General features: G+C 67.5%; 4 protein-coding genes across 6 annotated transcripts; 3 read left to right on the top strand and 1 right to left on the bottom strand.

The window, feature by feature from the left end:
* TPP1 (tripeptidyl peptidase 1) lies at positions 1-5,434 on the top strand. The gene is made up of 12 exons (XM_032208121.1): positions 1-11; positions 271-410; positions 491-641; positions 1,145-1,266; positions 1,808-2,007; positions 2,224-2,422; positions 3,557-3,745; positions 3,887-3,959; positions 4,198-4,318; positions 4,425-4,583; positions 4,654-4,791; positions 5,245-5,434. Exons 1-12 carry the CDS (start codon positions 1-3, stop codon positions 5,383-5,385), a joined length of 1,644 nt encoding a protein of 547 aa, XP_032064012.1. The 3' UTR covers positions 5,386-5,434.
* Positions 5,435-5,641: 207 nt separating this feature from the next.
* TAF10 (TATA-box binding protein associated factor 10) lies at positions 5,642-7,405 on the top strand. The gene is made up of 5 exons (XM_032200343.1): positions 5,642-5,840; positions 6,050-6,207; positions 6,277-6,341; positions 6,485-6,599; positions 7,245-7,405. Exons 1-5 carry the CDS (start codon positions 5,642-5,644, stop codon positions 7,332-7,334), a joined length of 627 nt encoding a protein of 208 aa, XP_032056234.1. The 3' UTR covers positions 7,335-7,405.
* A 484-nt stretch (positions 7,406-7,889) lies between these two features.
* ILK (integrin linked kinase) lies at positions 7,890-13,831 on the bottom strand. Of its 3 annotated transcripts, none has more exons than XM_032207528.1 (13): positions 13,806-13,831; positions 12,477-12,576; positions 11,329-11,494; positions 11,019-11,114; positions 10,770-10,866; positions 10,574-10,657; positions 10,249-10,334; positions 9,843-9,952; positions 9,514-9,641; positions 9,157-9,278; positions 8,986-9,085; positions 8,766-8,896; positions 7,890-8,562 (listed from the first exon to the last, which is right to left on the bottom strand). In XM_032207528.1, the coding sequence occupies exons 2-13, from the start codon at positions 12,563-12,565 to the stop codon at positions 8,413-8,415; spliced, it is 1,359 nt and encodes a 452-aa protein (XP_032063419.1). In that variant the 5' UTR covers positions 12,566-12,576; positions 13,806-13,831; the 3' UTR covers positions 7,890-8,412. The 3 variants fall into 3 exon arrangements, with proteins under 3 accessions (XP_032063419.1, XP_032063421.1, XP_032063420.1); XM_032207530.1 differs by lacking the exon at positions 13,806-13,831 and adding an exon at positions 13,599-13,616; XM_032207529.1 differs by lacking the exon at positions 13,806-13,831 and adding an exon at positions 12,711-12,761.
* A 547-nt stretch (positions 13,832-14,378) lies between these two features.
* RRP8 (ribosomal RNA processing 8) lies at positions 14,379-16,726 on the top strand. The gene is made up of 5 exons (XM_032208110.1): positions 14,379-15,343; positions 15,461-15,590; positions 16,071-16,177; positions 16,315-16,411; positions 16,616-16,726. Exons 1-5 carry the CDS (start codon positions 14,379-14,381, stop codon positions 16,724-16,726), a joined length of 1,410 nt encoding a protein of 469 aa, XP_032064001.1.
* Positions 16,727-16,898: the final 172 nt, after the last annotated feature.

The raw sequence follows: 16,898 nt of genomic DNA, 5'->3' as shown, positions 1-16,898 counted from the left end.
ATGGCGCGGCGGTAACGGGGGCGCGGGGCCGGGGGCGGGGGGGCGGCCCCGGGGCTCCCCGTCGCGGCGGGGCTCCGCGGCCGCCCGGCACTGACGGCCCCGCCGCAGGTGCGGGGCGCTGCCCGCCGTGCTGTGCCTGTGCGCGGCCGCCTGGAGCTGCTGCGCCGCGGGGGTGGCCCCGGAGCGGGACCAGCCGTGCCGGTAGGTGGGGGCTCGGCCGGGGCGCGGGGGCCCGGTGCCCGGTGCCCGGCGCTCACGGCCCGCCCGCAGCCCGCCCCCCGGCTGGGCCCCCGCCGGCCGCGTGAGCCCCGAGCACGACGTGCAGCTGACGCTGGCGCTCCGGCAGCAGGGCAGGGCGCGCCTCGCCCGCCTCGTCCGCGCCGTGTCGGACCCGCGCTCGCCGCGATACGGTAACGGCCCCGCGCCCCTGGCCCGCCGTGTGCCCGGCCCCCGGGCAGGGTGCCCTGAGCCCGCCGTGTTGTGCCCGCAGGCCGGTTCCTGTCCCTGGAGCAGCTGCGGGACCTTGTCCAGCCGTCGCCCGCCACGCTGATGACGGTGCTGAAGTGGCTGCGGGGGCACGGCGTGGAGAGCTGCAGCAGCGTCGCCACCCTCGATTTCCTGCAGTGCCACATGCCCGCCAGGTGAGCCCCGGGCAGCGCCGGGCCCTGCTGCGGTGGCTGTGCCTTGCCTGCGAAGATGGGAGAAGCCAGACCCGGCCCTGCGGGCTGGGACGTCCCCTGGCCCCCATGGCAGGCGAGTGGCTGGAGGCTGAGCCCCGCTTCTGCGTGGGCTGTGGGCGCTCTGTGGCCAAGAGCTGGCTGCTGCCGTGCAGCCCTGGTGCTGGGGGAGCTGCAGCCCGATGCCTTGGAACATTGGGGGCCAGGTGCGCACATGTGATAAGTGCTCAGGCCAGCCCACGCCTCCTCTTGCCCGCTTTTGGGGTCGCAGTACACACACAGTGGGTGAGGTGCAGAGTGCTCTTTGCTTCATAAGGTCGGCTGTGCCGATAGGAAGGGGCGCTCGTCCCTGTCTCCTCCCGGCAGCAAGCGGGGTGCAAAGGGGAAGCAGGGAATGGGCACGGGTGGCCAGGCTGGCAGCGGTTGTGGCGTGAGCCCCTGTGTGTGGGGCTGTCCCTGTGTTGCAGCACGGCGGAGCGCCTCTTGCCTGGGGCTGAATTCCACCGGTACCTGAAGGACCAGCGCAGCGTTGTGCGCTCCCCGCTGCCTTACACCATCCCCAAGGATCTGGCTGAGCATGTTGACTTCGGTACGGTATGCATAGGGGTTCAGGCGGCCCAGAGCTTGTGCTGCCTCAGGTACAGGTGCGAGGTCGAACATTGCCCAGCCAGGAGGGGCCACCTCAGCACCTCAGAGGATGGTGTGGCCGGCCCTCTGCCCATGGTCTCAGCTGCCCTGGACCCTACTGAGATCTGTGCCCAGGGTCTGGGCAGGCAGCGTCCAAAGTCTGTGTTTTTTTTAATAGTGCTCTCGGCCCTGCGTGCTCAGTGCTGTGCGTGTGGGTGTCTGTGGGTGTGCAGCCGCCTCTGGGGTGGGAACGCTCCTCACATGAGGAAACCACAGTCATTGCACAATGAAAGCGGGGGTGTCAAGTGGTGACAGTGGCTCAGCAGTGGGGTAATGGAGCTGAGCAGCCTGGGAGCACCTCTGGGGACTGGGGAGGCACCCAAAGGTGCGGTCTCTGGTCAGGTGCGTCCCTGCGTGCTGGGAGGGGGAGCAGGGGGCTATTGCTGAGTCCTGCCAGAGCACCAGGCCCTGGCACCTGCTGCTTCTCCTTACGTGCGCATCAGTGGGTGGCCTGCATCGGTTCCCTGCGGAGAGGAATGTGGTCAGCAGAGCCTGGGCCAAGGAGCAAGCAGAGCCAGGACAGCCCCATGGACAGAGAGCGGCTTTCCACCTGGGGGTGACGCCGTCCGTCATTCGGAAGAGATACAACATGACGGGAGGAGACGTTGGGCTGCTGCCAAACAACAGCCAGGCCTGCGCCCAGGTAACTGCTCCCAAAGCTGATGGGGGCAGAGGCCTGCAGGCCTGGGAGTGCGGCGCCTTGGGGCTCCTCCAGCACTTGGCTGGTCTGGTCTTCCAGGACGCTGCAGGGAGGCTTCCGCAGCTGTGGGAGCACCGTGGGGCTGGCATTTCACACGCATGCTGAGCCAACTTTCCAAGTTGGGAAAGAAATCTTAGTGTCCCTCCTTGTCCCCCCCAGTTCTTGGAACAGTACTTCCACCAGGCTGACCTGGCTGAGTTCATGCAGCTCTTTGGCAGCAGCTTTGCCCACCACTCCAAGGTCGACCAAGTTGTTGGGCACCAGGGCTGGGGCAAGGCTGGGCTGGAGGCCAGCCTGGACGTGGAATACATCATGAGCACGGGTGCCAACATTTCCACGTGGGTCTTCAGCAATGCAGGTACTGATCCCGTGCCAGACTTGGTCTGCTCTGCCCTGTGACCACTTCCGTGCATCCCGCTTGCTGTGGCACTGACACATCAGGCTGCTCTTTAGGGAAGTGCTTGCTCTCTGCCAGGCACGTAATGAGCTGCATTCAATCCGTCTGGTACCCATCACAGGGGCACACTGGGTGCAGTACAGTGCTTTCACAGCTGCTGTGGGCATGTAGCATGTGGGCTTCCAGAGCTGGAGCTGGTTTCAGGGCTGTCAGGGGATTCATCTTGATTTCTATAGCTGCTTTTGGACACATGAACTTATAGCATCCACAGCATCCTGCAACAAGGACTTCCATGCCCTGTGTAAAGCAGTCATCTCACTATGCTGCCTTCCCACAGAGAGAGAGATGATCTCTTGCCAGTGAATCTTCCAGTAGAGTGGATAAAGGAGAGTGAGGCAGTTTGAGGAATATAGGTTGCAAACCAGCCTGCACAAAAATAGCTGCTACACTGTGGGATAAAGTGTGATCTGTCCAGATCAGAAGCTGCCTGGCTGGAGACAGAGCACACTTAGGACTGCTGGCTCTGTCGTCCTGGTGGTGAAGTCTACCAATGAAAGCTGCTTGGCTTTGGCTTCCACGTGTGCGGTGCCTGTGGTGTGGGAAGGGGGCAGAGAGACCCCTCTGGGCCGCTGTGAGGCAGCAGGAGTTGCCGAGGCCTTGCACTCCTTGCTGCATGGAGAGAAGCAGGAAGGGACCTGGGCAGGGGGAGGTGAACTGGTGTCCTGCCGCTCTGGGGTATGTGGTTAAGGGTAGAGGGCCCAGAGCTTGGCTGAGCCTTGGGCTTTGTCACTGCCTGGAGCTGAGGGTGGCTACAACCCTGCGGAAGGTGTTCAGAGGAGTGAGTGAACGCAGGCATCATGCCGTGGGTACCACGCTTTGACCAGAGCCATGGGCAGAGCTAGCCATCCCTGCTGTCAGCCGTGCTGCCATCGCCCCTGCTACCAGCAGGAGCTCACAAGTGTTCAGATGCTCCATGCTGCATGTCTGTGCTCTGCAGGCAGGGATAGGGGCCGGCAGGACCTCCAGCTCCTGCTGGTGCTGCTGAGGCAGGGTAGCTCCTGCCACTCCACTGGACCAGCCCCTTTGTCTCTGCAGGGCGGCATGAAAGCCAGGAGCCCTTCCTGGCCTGGCTGCTGCTGCTCAGCAACATGTCATCGCTGCCGTGGGTGCACTCCGTCAGCTATGGGGATGATGAGGACAGCCTGTCGTCGGCCTACCTGCAGCGTGTGAACGTGGAGTTCATGAAGGCGGCTGCCCGTGGCCTGACTGTACTGTTTGCCTCGGGTGTGTGGTGCTGTTGGGGTGACGTGGCTGTGCGTGGGGTGGGTGCACGGGCTGCTGCCAGGACCCCGCTGGGAGGCAGGAGCTTTCCCCCTGCCCGGGGGGCAGCCTGTGGGCCACCACCTCACCCGTTTCTGCTGTCAGGTGATGATGGTGCTGGTTGCAGGAGAGTGCCAGGGGGGAACCACACTTTCCGGCCCAGCTTCCCAGCCTCGAGGTAACCACGGGGTGGTCTGTGAGGGTCTGCACTGGCCTGGCTGGTGCCAGGAGCTGCTGTCTGCTCTTCCACCTTGGCCTGCAGCTGGGCTGCTGCAAATGCTGTTCGTGAGCACTGTGGGGGCTCAGGACAGCCGCGTGGTGGGATGGGGTGGAAGGTGGCAGGCCTTGAGGTGGGGGCTGAGCAGCTCCTGGAGGGGCTGCTGTGTGCTTGCCCCCAAAGCCTGCCTGTCTCACAGCCCCTACGTGACCACCGTGGGTGGGACGTCCTTCAAGAACCCCTTCCTGGTGACCGCGGAGGTGACGGACTACATCAGCGGCGGGGGCTTCAGCAACGTCTTCCCCATGCCCGATTACCAGGTGCGGGGTCGCAGTTGCGCGGGGCTGGGTGGGGGCACCGCGGGCGGCCGGGGCCGGGGGCCGGGGTCGGGTCGTGCCGGAGCCCTTCCCTCCGCTGTGTCCCCAGGCCGCGGCGGTGAGGAGCTTCCTGCGCTCGGCTGCCAAGCTGCCCCCCAGCTCCTACTACAACAGCAGCGGCCGCGCCTACCCCGACCTGGCCGCGCTCTCGGACAACTACTGGGTGGTGACGAACCGCGTGCCGCTGCCCTGGGTGTCGGGCACCTCGGTACGGGGCGGGCGGGGCCCCGCGCGCGGTGCCGGCGGCCCGGGGCTGAGCCGGGCGCTGCCTCCCGCAGGCGTCCACGCCGGTGGTGGCGGGCATGCTGGCGCTCGTCAACGACCGGCGGCTGCAGCGCGGCCAGGGGCCCCTCGGCTTCGTCAACCCCGCGCTCTACCAGCTGCGGGAGCGCGGCCACGGGGAGGCCCTCTACGATGTGAGCGGGGCGGGGGGGAATGGGGGCAAAGGGGGGGAATGGGGGGAAAGAGGGGAAGGGGGTGGAGGGGATGGGGGGGGGGGGCACGGGGGTCTGGGGGGAATGGGGAGGACGGGGGGGGGGGAATGGGGGGGTTGGGGGCGGATGGGAGGGGGATGGGGGAGAGTTGGGGGGATGGGGGGAGGTTGGGAGGGGTTGGGAGGATGGGGGGGTCGGGGGGGGACAGAGGGGGATGGGGGAGACGGGGGGGGGATGGGGAGGACGGGGGAGGGATGGGGGGGACGGGGTGTTGGGGGTGTGCGGGGGGGCGCTGAGGGGGTGCCGTGAGGCACGGGGCAGGGCGGCGCTGGGGCCGTGCCCGGGGGCGGGGGGGGGGGGGTGGGGGCCGGGCTGTCCCCGTGGGGCGGGGACCCCGGGTGCGCGGTCGCGGTGCCCGCCCTGACCCCCCCGCAGGTGACGCAGGGCTGCCACCTCTCCTGCCTGGACGGCGCGGTGCAGGGACAGGGCTTCTGCGCCGGCCCCGCCTGGGACCCGGTCACCGGCTGGGGCACCCCCAACTTCCCCCGCCTGCTGCGCGCCCTGCTCGAGGCCTGAGGGGGGCGGGGCGGGGCGGGGCGGCTCCAGTAAAGGCCCCGCGGCAGCGGCGCGGCCCCTCCGAGCGCGTCTGCCTGTCTGTGTGCGCCGCCAGGGGGCGCGGGGCCAATGGGGAGCGGCGGGGGCGGGGCCGGCGGGGCGGCGGGGCCAATGGGGAGAGCGGGCGGCGGGGCCGGTGGGGCGGCGGGGCCAATGGGGCGGCGCGCCGCGCGCAGGCGCGGGGCTGAAGGCGGCCGGCGTCGCTCGGCGGCGGGCGATGAGCGGCAGCGCCGAGGCCGACCCCGCGCCCGCGGCCCCGGCCGCCCCGGCGCCGCCCGCCCCCGCGCCCGCCCCCGCCGCCGACAACAAGCCCAGCCCGGCCGCGGGCGGCAGCGGCGTCCCGGGGGCGCCCCCGGGCGCGGTGGGCGGCGCGGCGCGGGGAGCTGAGGGCGGCGCGGCCGCCGGGAGGGGACCGGGTGAGCGCGGGGGGGAGGGGTGGAGCGGCCGGGGCCAAGGGGGAGCGGGGCTGGGGCTCGGCGGGGGGCGGGCGGGGGTGCGGGGCCGGGCCGCGGCTGCCGGACGGTTCCCCCCCGGCTCCCCCCCGGTTCCGGTGAGCGCGGCCCCGTCCGCAGCCGCGGGGCAGCCCCGGGTGGGGGCGGCGGTGTCTGAGTGCCTCTGCCCGCAGCGCCCGTGTCGGCGGCCGTGGCCGCGGCCCCGTCCGAGGGGGCGATGTCCAACGGCGTGTACGTGCCGCCCAGCGCCGCCAACGGGGACGTGAAGCCGGTGGTGTCCACCACGCCGCTCGTGGACTTCCTGATGCAGCTGGAGGACTACACGCCCACGGTACGCGGGAGGCTGGCGGGGTGGGGGCGGGCAGCGGGCGGCCGGGCTGCTGACCTCTCTCCCGCGCAGATCCCGGACGCCGTCACCGGCTATTACCTCAACAGAGCGGGCTTCGAGGCCTCCGACCCGCGCATGTGAGTGGCGGGGGGTGCGGTGGTGTGGCCCTGGGGACCCCCGTGGGGTTGGATGGCCGGGGGGCCCTGCAGGAATCCCCTCGTCCCCGCGGTGCACGGTGCTCTTCATCTGATGTTGTCACTTCTTCTTTCCTGCGTGGTAGCATCCGTTTGATCTCCCTGGCCGCACAGAAGTTTATTTCTGACATTGCCAACGATGCGCTGCAGCACTGCAAGATGAAGGGAACAGCCTCAGGCAGCTCCCGCAATAAGAGCAAGGTGAGAGGAAGTGGGAACGGCTGCACGGGTGAGGGAGAGCATCCTCTCCTGGGGCTGCAGGATCTAAACGTTCTTCCATCAAATGTGGCTGTTGTAAACATCTTTGACTCCTGCCCCCAAAAGGTCAACGTGTGTACTGATGAGTAAGGGCTCTGCTGTTGGGAAGGGACTCTGCTGAGAAGAGGAGGCGGGCAGTGGAATGCACAGGGCATGCCCTGAAGGCCCTGCAGAAATGTGCAGGTAGCTGTGCGTGGTCAGACTGAGGGCCACCTAGCCCTGCCACCTGCTCTGACAGGGACCAGACTGGTGTGTAGGGAGGAAGTGTGGAGAAATAGTTTCTGGGAATTCTCACATTCACTATCTATTTGTGGTTCAGGGGCTTCATGACAGCCACGTAATTCATCTTCATAGCGTTGGGTAATGCTCAGCATGTTTCTCTGAAACTGGGTGCAAAGCACATGAAACCTACCGTAGTTAAATGCTGGTCAATGCCCCAGCCACTGTTCTGTAGCTGCTTCTGGGATCTGTGCAGGTACAGGTTGCCACAGCTTGTAGGAGAAAAATCGTAAACCAACAAGAGTCTGAGGAATGCCAAGCAGCAGAAGTTGTCCTTGCTGTGACTGATGTTACTCATTGTCCCTTCAGGATAAGAAGTACACGCTGACCATGGAGGACCTGACACCAGCACTCGCGGAATACGGCATCAATGTGAAAAAGCCACATTACTTCACATAAAGACTGAGGAATTGTCTCTGGGAACTTTTTTTTAGGGTTGCTTCTGTGCCATTAAACAGCTCGGTAGTCTTTTTTTTTTTTTTTTTTTTTTGGAAAGACACCTTGTTTCATGCCCATGTGCTAATGCCCTGCCTGCAGTAAGTGAAACAGTGTTGTCTGGCCTGCAAGAGCTTCTCTTACTGCATCAACAGAAGTTGGTCCTGTGCCTTTGGAAGCTGATGCAGAGAGCTGCTGGCTGTGGGGTACAGCAAAGAGACTCCAGCTGCACCTTTCCTGGAGGGCTCAGCCAAGGCACTGCAGGGAATCAGGCATGGTGGGAATAGATGTACCCAACCCTCTTCATTTCTTTCTCCCTAGCGCTGCTCTTCTTTCTTAAGCGGAATGCTCAGGGACCTGCATGGATGCTACTGCAGCTGTAGCCAGTCTCGTCTTGCCCCAACACCAAAGGAGATTTGACGTGGGAGCAGCTGCAGGGCCTAGGGCTCTGCAGACTGCTAGGCAACCCTTGCCTCAATGCCCCCCTCCCCCTTACACAACAGCCTGCACAAGTACGCACCCCTCTGCCAGCAGGCAGTTTTCATAACAAATGTTTATTTCAGATGCTGGCGGCTTTTCCATGTGGCCTGGATGGAAACGATAAAAAGTGAAGCGCGAAGCTGGGGTGGTGCTGGGCGCAAACAGGCAAGCTTCACCCCACTGTCCTTAGCAGGGACGAGCACCAGGGCTGGGCATTGTCTGGGGGGGTGAGCTGCTCTGGGCCAGGGAGGGCAGGGTGGCTGTGCAGCGCAGCCCGGCCTCGTGGGCAGCAGAGCCCAGCCGCACTCGGTGCCCTGGGCCAGGCCCCCCACTCAGTCTGCCCACAGCTGCCAGGGAGGGTGGAGGTGCTGCCACAGATTGGTTCTACAGAGCCCAAAGCCTGCAGAGTGGCTCCAGGGAAGGCAGCGTTGTCTGTACCGTGTCCGTGGCTGGCTCAGGGGGAGGGGCAGTCCCTGCTCCGCCTTGGCTCTGGGGTTAAAGGCACTTGGGGGTGGCGGGGAAGGGAGCATGGCAGCATCGGGTGGCTGGGAGGCACCTCCCTCTACTTGTCCTGCATCTTCTCCAGGATGGGCACTATCATGTCAAACTTTGGACGCTTGGCTGGGTCCTCATTCATGCAGATCTTCATCAGCTTACAGATGTGTGGGGAGATGCCGGGTGGGATGGTTGGACGTAGCCCCTCCAGTGCCACCTGGAAGCAAAGCAGGGCAGAGCAGGATCAGAAATTCAGACCGAGCCCTGCCTTTGACAGTTGTGTGGGTACCTCAGGGCAGAGTGCTGCCACACTCGCCTCTGTTGGGCCCTGCCTCCTCATCCCTGCTGGTGGCTGTAGGCCCAGTTGTGCCCTGGCTGATCTGGTTTGGACTGGTGCAATTTAACCAGCCCTTTCCTCACCTTCATGCCTATCTCCATGTTGGACAAGTCTGCAAATGGCACCTCGCGGGTCACCAGCTCCCACAGCAGCACTGCGAAGCTCCACATGTCAGCTGAGCGCCTGTTAATTTCCTCAGGCTTCTTCTGCAAGGCTGCAGGGAATCCAGCACAGGAGGCTCATCAGAGCAGAGGGTGAGGAAAGGGGCAAGCATCAGGAGGGGCCTGACTACCCGGCACTCACCTTCTGGTGCCACCCAGGCTGGTGCATACATCCTCCCTGGGCACTGGAAGGAGAACTTCACATCAGCCATGCTGATCCTTGCAGTCATGTCCTCGTCGATCTGAGGAGAGAGCGAGGGTTATAGCAGCCCACGCATCCCCGTCTGCAGGGGCGTTCAGCACTGGCACTCACCATGATGCTGCGGCTGTTGAGGTGGTGGCGTGGGATGAGAGGCTCCAGCGTGTGCAGGAAGGCCATGCCTCGTGCAATGTCAAAGGCAAATTTCACCGCCTGCATCTGGTCCACCACAAAGTCTGCAGGGAAGGAGGTGGCATCAGGGTCACTGAGGAAGGGGTGCTGCACATGTGGGCAGGGAGTGGCAATGCCAGTGCTTGGACTGAGTGTATGGAAGGCACGCGGGCTGCAGACCGAACTCCTCCCATGCCCAGGAAGGGTCCCTGCTGCTGCCCCAAACGTACGGAGAAGCAGCTCCCCAAGGACAGTGGGACTAGTCTCTGCCCCAGCTCTGTCACCCCCATCAGCACTCACTTGTCCCCTCGTGTAATACGTTGTAGAGGGATCCATAGGGCATCCAGTGGCTGATGACAATGGGGTGAGGTGCTGGGGGGGACTGGCAGGCACCCAGCACCGGCAGCACGTTGGGGTGAGAGAAGATCCTGCAAGAGAAGTGACAGCCCTGAAACCAGGGGTGCTACCCACGCCCCCGGCTCCTGCCTTGCTCTGCTCCATCTTCCTGGGGGCTCCTCACACCCACCAGCCTCTGCTCTCTGGTGGGCCCCTGCCTATCTCCCTCCCCACTGGGGATGATGCCCACCCTCAAAGACCTTGGCTGCTTGGGAAACGATGCTGGCACTCACCGCAGCTTCGGGTACTCCTCATTGAAGTCTCGACTCTTCCGAGTTGTCCAGTCCCGGATTTTCAGCATTTTGATGACAATGTCGTTGCCTTGCCAGCGTCCTTTCCACAGCTGCAGATAGACAGGGGGACACTGTCACTGTGAGGGGTATGTGGTCCCTGAGCACCTGCTGGTTCCTCATGCAGGGCTGTGAGATCCACAGATCTCCTAGAACCAACACGCCCGCAGTGATGCGCAGTGAGTGTGACAAAGTATGTAAGGAAACCTGGGCAGGTGCCCTCTGTGTGGGCTGTCCCCGTGCTCAGGCTTGGAAGCCCCCTGAGCAGTTGTGCCCCGGTTCTGCCCTACACAGCCAGCCAGGGGCTGGGGTGCAGCTGCTTGTCCTAGGGAGGTAACAACCTACATACCTCTCCTGACTGGTTCTCATTGAGTTTTTGGCTCAAGCTCAGTTGTTTGAAGTCTATTCCAGCAAGTTTGTTGAGGGTCCCGTTTCCTGTAAGAAAAGGAGAAGCTCAGCTCGTGGCTGTGGGACCTTCCTCCTGCTGCTCCCTTGGGCCACAGAGGGCAGCAGTACCAGCGTGGTCCAGGCACTGCTCCTGCAGTGAGGGGATTTCCCCCTCCCCACCGAGCCATGTGAAGTTGAAACCACTGCCCCCGGCCCTGTCTGCCCTACCACAGAGAGCCGTGCCCCCACGGATCAGCACACCCCACTAGGGAAGGCTCTGTCCTTACGGGGCCGTGTGCGGGTCGTGCCCTTCCAGAAGGTGTCCTTGTAGGGGATCTTGGTCAGGCTCTGGCCCAGCTTCTCGGCACGCTCTGGAGAGAGATGAGGCGTTGGGCAGCACGAGCAGGATCCTGCAGGTGCTGAGCACAGGAGCTGCAGCAGGAGCCAGAGGCAGGTCCTAGGGACTGGATGGGAGCCCCCTACCTTTCAAGACATCCCGTAGCGGCGTCTTGGCTTTATCAGTGGGTGTCTCACCGTATTTGTTTGCGATGCTGACCAAGGCCCCGTTGCCCACTAGGTCCTGAGGGAGGAAAAAATGAGTACCTGCTGTCGCTGTCCTCTTCTCAGCCTCTGCCTATGCACCCAGACTCCTCCCTCACCCCTCCTCTCCCTCTCCATGCCCCCTCCTTGCCCTGGACCCCTTCCTGCCTGTGTCCAGGTGCTGCTGCTCACCTCTGCCACCTGGTCATGTCCCCAGAAGCAGGCGTAGTGCAGAGGGGTGTTGCCATGCTCGTTCACGGCATTAATGTCTGCTTTGAACTGGATCAGCTGGGGGCAGGAAGACAGCGCTGGTAAACCTGGAGCGGGTCCCTTCCACCCCACACCTCGTCCTGGGGCAAGGCAGCAGTGCCACCACAGCACAGCACAGCTGCCGGGAGGGGGCTGAGGCTGGACAGGGGCTTCGTGGGGAAGGCTGCTCCAGGTCCCAGCGGGTGTGGGGATGGCGGGGCAGGGGCAGGGCAGGGCCTGGGGAGGCCGGTACCTTCTGCACAATGTCACGGTGGCCGTGGCTGGCAGCCAGGTGCAGCGGGGTGTCATCGCCACGGTTCATGACGTTGATGCGTGCTCCCCGCATGATGAGCATGTCGACCACATTGGAGCGGCCCTCGCGGCAGGCCCAGTGCAGGGGACTGAAGCCGTGGTCATCCCTGAAGAGAGGGCAGTGAGGGTTCTGCCAGGCAGCCACAGCGCATGGTTGCGAGCTCCCGACTGGGCAGGTAGGGCAGAGCCCTGCAGGCCTGCAGCACGCTGCAAGCGGGACAGCCCCAGCGGCACTCCTGCCCTGCCCCGTCCCCAGGAGGGCCCCCGCCAAGTCCCATCTTCCTCAGGGTTAAATCATCGAGAGGCTGGCAAGGGCTGGCTCCCCCCAGCCTCCACCTCCCCCCCCATCTGCTCGCAGCCATGCCTGGCCAAGTAAGGGAGGAGGCTCCAGCCAGGCCTTAAAAGGAGACTAGGGCCTGGCAGGCGGGGACGCTGCATCCCCACCGCCACCAGCTCCGGCAGGGCAGAGCAGCCAGAGACGACCAGAGCCTGCCTTCCGCCCCCCCAGTCCCTGGCCCCACAGGACAGAGGTACCCCAGCACAGCCAGATGGAGCCCAAATGCCCCAGCAAGTGACCCCAGCTCCTCCAGGACATCCCAGTCTGGGATGTGTGCCTGGGATCCACTGGGAGTGGCTGTGAGACGCAGCCTAAGGGCACAGAAAGGCCCCTCTTCCCAGGAGGAGTTCAGCAGAGGTGCTGCCGTGGGACAGACGGCTGTGCCAGGCCTTCACCCAGCAGGCGGGCAGTGCTCGGGGCCACACGGCCCCGCAGGAGCTGCCCCAGGGCACCACGGGCAGGGCTGGCACAAGGTCGTGGCTGGGGACGGGGGATGCGGTCACCCAGACGCAGCAGCCACCCCGGGGCAGCGGGGGTCTCCCCAGCACCCCCGGCCTGCGGCTGGGAGCGGCAGTGGCCGAGGAAGCGGCCGGAGGATGTGCAGCCCTCATGCCTCTGCGATGCGGTAACTTCCTCCCGGCGGGGAGGAGCCGAATCCCACCCCCTCCCCTGGACACGGAGCGGAAACGAGTCCGGAGCTGCTCCAGCGCCCTTGGGCCTGGGCAGCCCCGGCACAGGTCCCCCCTGCTCACCCCTGGTTGAGGTCGTTCTCGGTGTTGTCCAGCCAGAGGCGCACGGCCACCGCGTTGCCCTCTCGGCACTGCGTGAAGATGTCGTCCATCGCGGCTCTTGCTGCAGAGAGGGGTTTGTAAGGGCACGGCGCCCTGCTGCAGCGCAGGGCTCTCTGCGTCTGCCCAGCCCTGGCACCCAGATGTTGCTTCCCACAGCCCCTCTGCCCCCTGGGGGCTAAGGACAGGAGCTCGCACCCCTCCTGGGCAGTCCCGAGGAAAGCTACAGGGCTGACGAAGACTGGGGACGGAGCTGGATGCGCAGCCAAAGGGGAAGCTCACGGCTGACTCCAACGTCACGGGTGCCGCTCGCAGGAAGCGGGTTCAGCATCCACGGGCTTATCTGCGAGCCCAGGCAGCCCCGGTGCCCGCATCTCCTGCGGGGGGAGCAGAGCTGGAGGAGGTCCAGCACCGCCCCGCATGGGTCCCGCAGCTCCACAGAACCCTCGTCCCCCTGCTCCCAGCCAGGCCTGGCTGAGCTCGGCACAGCATCACCCTGGGGGACCCCCTCGCTCCCTCACATCCCCCTAACGACCGGACACCGCTGCCCCGAGCCGGGCAGGGAGCAGCCGGGGCACCAAGCGGGGACCTGGGGCTGCCCCCGGCGAGTCCCGTGGCAGCGGCAGGCACAGGGGGAGCGCGGGGCCCTGCTGCGGGCAGCCCCCGGGGCTGGGGACCGTCCCCGAGGCCAGGCCCCCCGAGGGGCCGCGGTGCGGGCAGCACATCCCAGCGGCTGCGGGGAGCCCCCGTCCCGCGGCTCCCAGGGGCTGCCCGCAGCGGGCGGCGCTGCCCCGGCCGGGTCCTCGCCCACCCCCGGAAGGGCCCCCGGGGTCGCCCCATCCCCACCCGCACCCCGCCGCCGCCGTCCTCCCTCCTCCCGGTCCCGGGGCCCTGCTCGTCCCGGGGCTGCGGCTTCCCCCCCGGCCCGGTCCCGCCCCGCCCGGCCCGAGGCTCCCCGCACCCCGCCGGGCCCCTCGCTCCCGGCGCTCCGCCCGCGGTTCCCGGCCCCGCGCCGCCGCCCCCGCCGCTCGTCGGACCGGGCCCCAGACCCGTGCCCGGCGCCGGCTGCCGGGGTCCCGCTCGTACCCCGCAGCCCCGGCCCCGCAGAACGAGCCCCGCGGCGGACCGGAGGCAGCGCCCCCCCCCGGCGCCTCCCGCCCCGGGCCGGACCCCCCCGCCCCGCCCCGGCCCCGCTCTGCCCCGGCCCGGCCCGACCCCGCCCGGGCCCACCCGCGGCCCCGCCCGGCCCCCTCCCGTTGCGGCCCGGCCCCCGCCCGGCCCGGCCGCCCTTACCGGCTCCGGCGGCGGCGCTGGGCGGCGGTCGGCGGGCGCGGGACAGCGCGTGGGCTCCGCCCCGGGCCGCCGCCAGCGCCCCCTGCCGGGCAGCCGCCGGCCCGCACCGAGACCCCGCGGCGGGGCCGCGCCGGGAGCACGGCGCCGGGACGGGAGCGAGCGCCGGGAGCGCCGGGCGGGGAGCTGGGGGCGGCGGCACCGGGAGGGGCTTGGGGGGGGCACCGGGAGCGGGCACCGGGCGGGGGCGGGGCCAACCGGGCAGGGGCGGGGCTAACTGGGCAGGGGCGAGGCGCACGTGTCGGTGGGCGGGGCTAACCGGACGGGGGAGTGGCCAACCGGGAGGGGGCGGGGCTAACTGGGCACGGGCGGGGGCAACCGGGCAGGGGCGGGGGCGCGCGTGTCGGTGGGCGGGGCGAACCGGGGCGGGGCGGGGCTGCCGGGCCGCCCGTCCTCCCGGCCGCAGGGGGCGCCCTCCCGGCCGCGCTGCCGGCGCCGCTCTGGCCGCAGGCGCGGGGGGCTCCCGGCGCACGTGGGTTCGGTGCCGGGCCCCGGGGCTGCCGGCGGGCCCCGGCCATGTTCGCGGAGGAGGCCTGGGCCGAGGGGGCGGACGGCCTCGCGCCGGGCCGGGTCCCGCCGGTGAGGGGGGCCGGGGGGGGCCCGGCCGAGCCGCCCCGCGCTCCGCAGGCCCCCGGCGCAGCGGAGCGGAAGCGGCGCCAGCGGCTCCTGGCCACCCTGCAGCGCCTCGAGGCGGCGGCCGGGACCCGGCCGTGCCCGCCGGCGGACGGGCAGCCTGCGCGGAAGCGGCCCCGGAGGCGGCGGCAGGCCGCGGGGTGCCGGGCCGAGGCGGAGGGGCGGCCGGCGGGCAGCGCGGAGCCGGGGGCTGGGCGGGAGGCCGCGGGCGGCGGCGGTACCGGGCCGCCCTCCGGGGCGAGCGGGACTCGGGCGGCCGCCGGTAACGGGACCCCGGGCGCCCCGCGGGGATGCGGCGCTGGAGGTCGCGCGGCCGCGGAGCGGGACCGGAGCGGCGCCGAGAGCCGCCGCGCCGCGGTGCCCGCCCCCACGGGGCACCCCGGGGTCCCGGCCGAGCCGCCCGCGGCCCGGCCCGCGCGGAGCTCGGAGGCGGAAAGGCCGGGGCCGGGGGCTTCGGCTGCGGGACCGGCACAGAGGCTGACTCGGCAGCAGTGGAAGAACAGGCAAAAGAACAAAAGGCGCCAGAATAAGCTCAAAGCGGGCGCTGGGGACGAGAAGGAGGCAGGCGTGGAAGCAGGCATGGGAGCGGCAGCTTCGGAGCTGCCTGCCCTGGAAGCAGCCCCTGCGGGGAGGTCGGCGGCCCTGCGTGCACGGATGGAGGAGCGGCTGCTCTCGGCCCGGTTCCGGTACATCAACCAGCAGCTCTACACTTCCAGCAGCCAGGAAGCTGTAAAGCTCTTCCAGAACGACCCTGAAGCTTTCCAAATCTACCACCGCGGCTTTGCTCAACAAGTGGGGCGCTGGCCGGAGAATCCCGTGGATCGCATCATCCGTTACTTGCGCCGGCGGTGAGTGTGGGAAGAGGCAGGGGCTCTGTGGAGGGCCAGGCCCAAGGCAGTGTGTGGGCTGAGCTGAGGTGGTGGGCAGAGTGGCGTTATCAGCCTGTGTTCTCTGCTTCTCCTCAGGCCAGCTTCTCTGGTCGTGGCAGATTTTGGATGCGGCGACTGCAAGATTGCGAACAGTGTCAGAAACAAGGTTCATTCTTTTGACCTGGTACCTCTCAGCCCGCTTGTCACTGTGTGCGACATGGCCAAGGTAGGGGGGCTGGGGCTGTGCCTGCGGTGCACTGAGCAATGAGGGTCCACATCGTGCAGAGTAAGGGAGCCTCACACGTGCTCAGAGCCAGGGAGGTGCAGGGGAGGAGGCTGTGTGCGAGGGGTGGTGGAGCTCTGTAGCTCTCCAGGCTTGCTGAGACAGCAGCGTGCACCCATGTGGATGTTCATGGTGGCTCGTGGCATTGAAGCTGCTTGTCAGGTTTCAGGGTGTACAGACCGAGGTGTCAGGTTGTGGGGGACAGAAGAAGGTATTTGGGAGCACCAATGGGAGGGATGAGAACCTTGTGTGTGAGAAGGAGCGTGTGTTTGTTCTCATACGGGGGTACTGCTGTTTGTGCCTCCCACAGAGAAGGTGCTCGGGTGAATCTGAGAGCCGTGGGAGTGCCAGAGAGAGGGACAAGCTGCCCGTCCCTGTTGCCATCCTCCCTTTGGGGCTGGTCTCTGTGTTGGTGTTTCATAGGTGCCTTTGGCAGCCGAGTCAGTGGACGTTGCGGTTTTCTGCCTAGCGCTGATGGGCACCAACCTGCAGGAGATCCTGGAAGAGGCAAATCGTGTGCTGAAACAGGGGTAGGCAGAGACGTGCGTGCAGCTGGGGCTGGGTGCGGGGGCGAGCCCCAGGGACACAGACGGGTTATGGCGGGCAGTGAGGGGGGAGGCTGGGGGGTCTTGCAGTGCCACCCCTCACAGCGGAGCCGTTCCCGCAGCGGTACCCTGCTGGTGGCCGAGGTCGCCAGCCGCTTTGAGGACACGCGAGCCTTCATGACCGCCATGGCCCAGCTGGGATTCAAAAGCGTCTCCAAGGTGCGTCCCCGGGTGCCGCAGGGCGCGTGAGGCTCCCCCGGGGGGAACCGGGGAGCTCGGGGCAGAGCCCGCGGGTCCCGGCAGCAGGGGCTCGGCCCGGCCTGGGGCTGGGGGGGCTGAGCCGGGGCGGTGACGGGGCTGGGGGCGTGGGGCCGGGGGGGACACGCGGCCGCCCGTGACGCCGCGCCCCGCCGTGCCCCGCAGGACTTCTCCAGCCCCTTCTTCTTCCTGCTCGAGTTCTCCAAGGCGGCCCCGCCGCGACCCCGGCCCTGCGCGGGGCTGCGCCTGCGGCCCTGCCGCTACAAGCGGCGCTGAGGGGCGGGGCCACGCGGGGGAGGGCGGGGCTTCGGGGCCGGCCCCCGGCAGCGAGCGGGGCGGGGCCTGCGCGCCCCCGACGTGTGGGCGGGGCCGTGCCCGGTGCCTTCAGCCCGTGGGGCGGCGGGCCCCGCCCCGCGCACGCGCAGTTCTAATAAAGACGCTGTTTCCG

The sequence above is a fragment of the Aythya fuligula genome, chromosome 1, assembly GCF_009819795.1.
Source record: "Aythya fuligula isolate bAytFul2 chromosome 1, bAytFul2.pri, whole genome shotgun sequence".
Lineage (NCBI taxonomy): Eukaryota > Metazoa > Chordata > Aves > Anseriformes > Anatidae > Aythya > Aythya fuligula.
The sequence above is the reverse complement of the archived record's forward strand: the minus strand, read 5'-3'. Positions and strand labels throughout refer to the sequence as shown.

What these genes read in the sequence shown, in the direction of transcription:
- TPP1 (XM_032208121.1), top strand. An exon ending in CAGTGCCACATGCCCGCCAG is followed by an intron (nt 642 to 1,144) that starts GTGAGCCCCGGG and finishes CCTGTGTTGCAG; the next exon opens with CACGGCGGAGCGCCTCTTGC. An exon ending in ACGGGGAGGCCCTCTACGAT is followed by an intron (nt 4,792 to 5,244) that starts GTGAGCGGGGCG and finishes ACCCCCCCGCAG; the next exon opens with GTGACGCAGGGCTGCCACCT.
- TAF10 (XM_032200343.1), top strand. Translation starts at nt 5,642, where the DNA reads ATGAGCGGCAGCGCCGAGGCCGACCCCGCGCCCGCGGCCCCGGCCGCC. An exon ending in GGCCGCCGGGAGGGGACCGG is followed by an intron (nt 5,841 to 6,049) that starts GTGAGCGCGGGG and finishes CTCTGCCCGCAG; the next exon opens with CGCCCGTGTCGGCGGCCGTG. An exon ending in GAGGCCTCCGACCCGCGCAT is followed by an intron (nt 6,342 to 6,484) that starts GTGAGTGGCGGG and finishes CCTGCGTGGTAG; the next exon opens with CATCCGTTTGATCTCCCTGG.
- ILK (XM_032207528.1), bottom strand. Translation starts at nt 12,565, where the DNA reads ATGGACGACATCTTCACGCAGTGCCGAGAGGGCAACGCGGTGGCCGTG. An exon ending in ACCGTGACATTGTGCAGAAG is followed by an intron (nt 11,115 to 11,328) that starts GTACCGGCCTCC and finishes TCCTGCCCCCAG; the next exon opens with CTGATCCAGTTCAAAGCAGA. An exon ending in ATGAGAACCAGTCAGGAGAG is followed by an intron (nt 9,953 to 10,248) that starts GTATGTAGGTTG and finishes GTCTATCTGCAG; the next exon opens with CTGTGGAAAGGACGCTGGCA.
- RRP8 (XM_032208110.1), top strand. Translation starts at nt 14,379, where the DNA reads ATGTTCGCGGAGGAGGCCTGGGCCGAGGGGGCGGACGGCCTCGCGCCG. An exon ending in CTGTGTGCGACATGGCCAAG is followed by an intron (nt 15,591 to 16,070) that starts GTAGGGGGGCTG and finishes GGTGTTTCATAG; the next exon opens with GTGCCTTTGGCAGCCGAGTC. An exon ending in GATTCAAAAGCGTCTCCAAG is followed by an intron (nt 16,412 to 16,615) that starts GTGCGTCCCCGG and finishes CGTGCCCCGCAG; the next exon opens with GACTTCTCCAGCCCCTTCTT.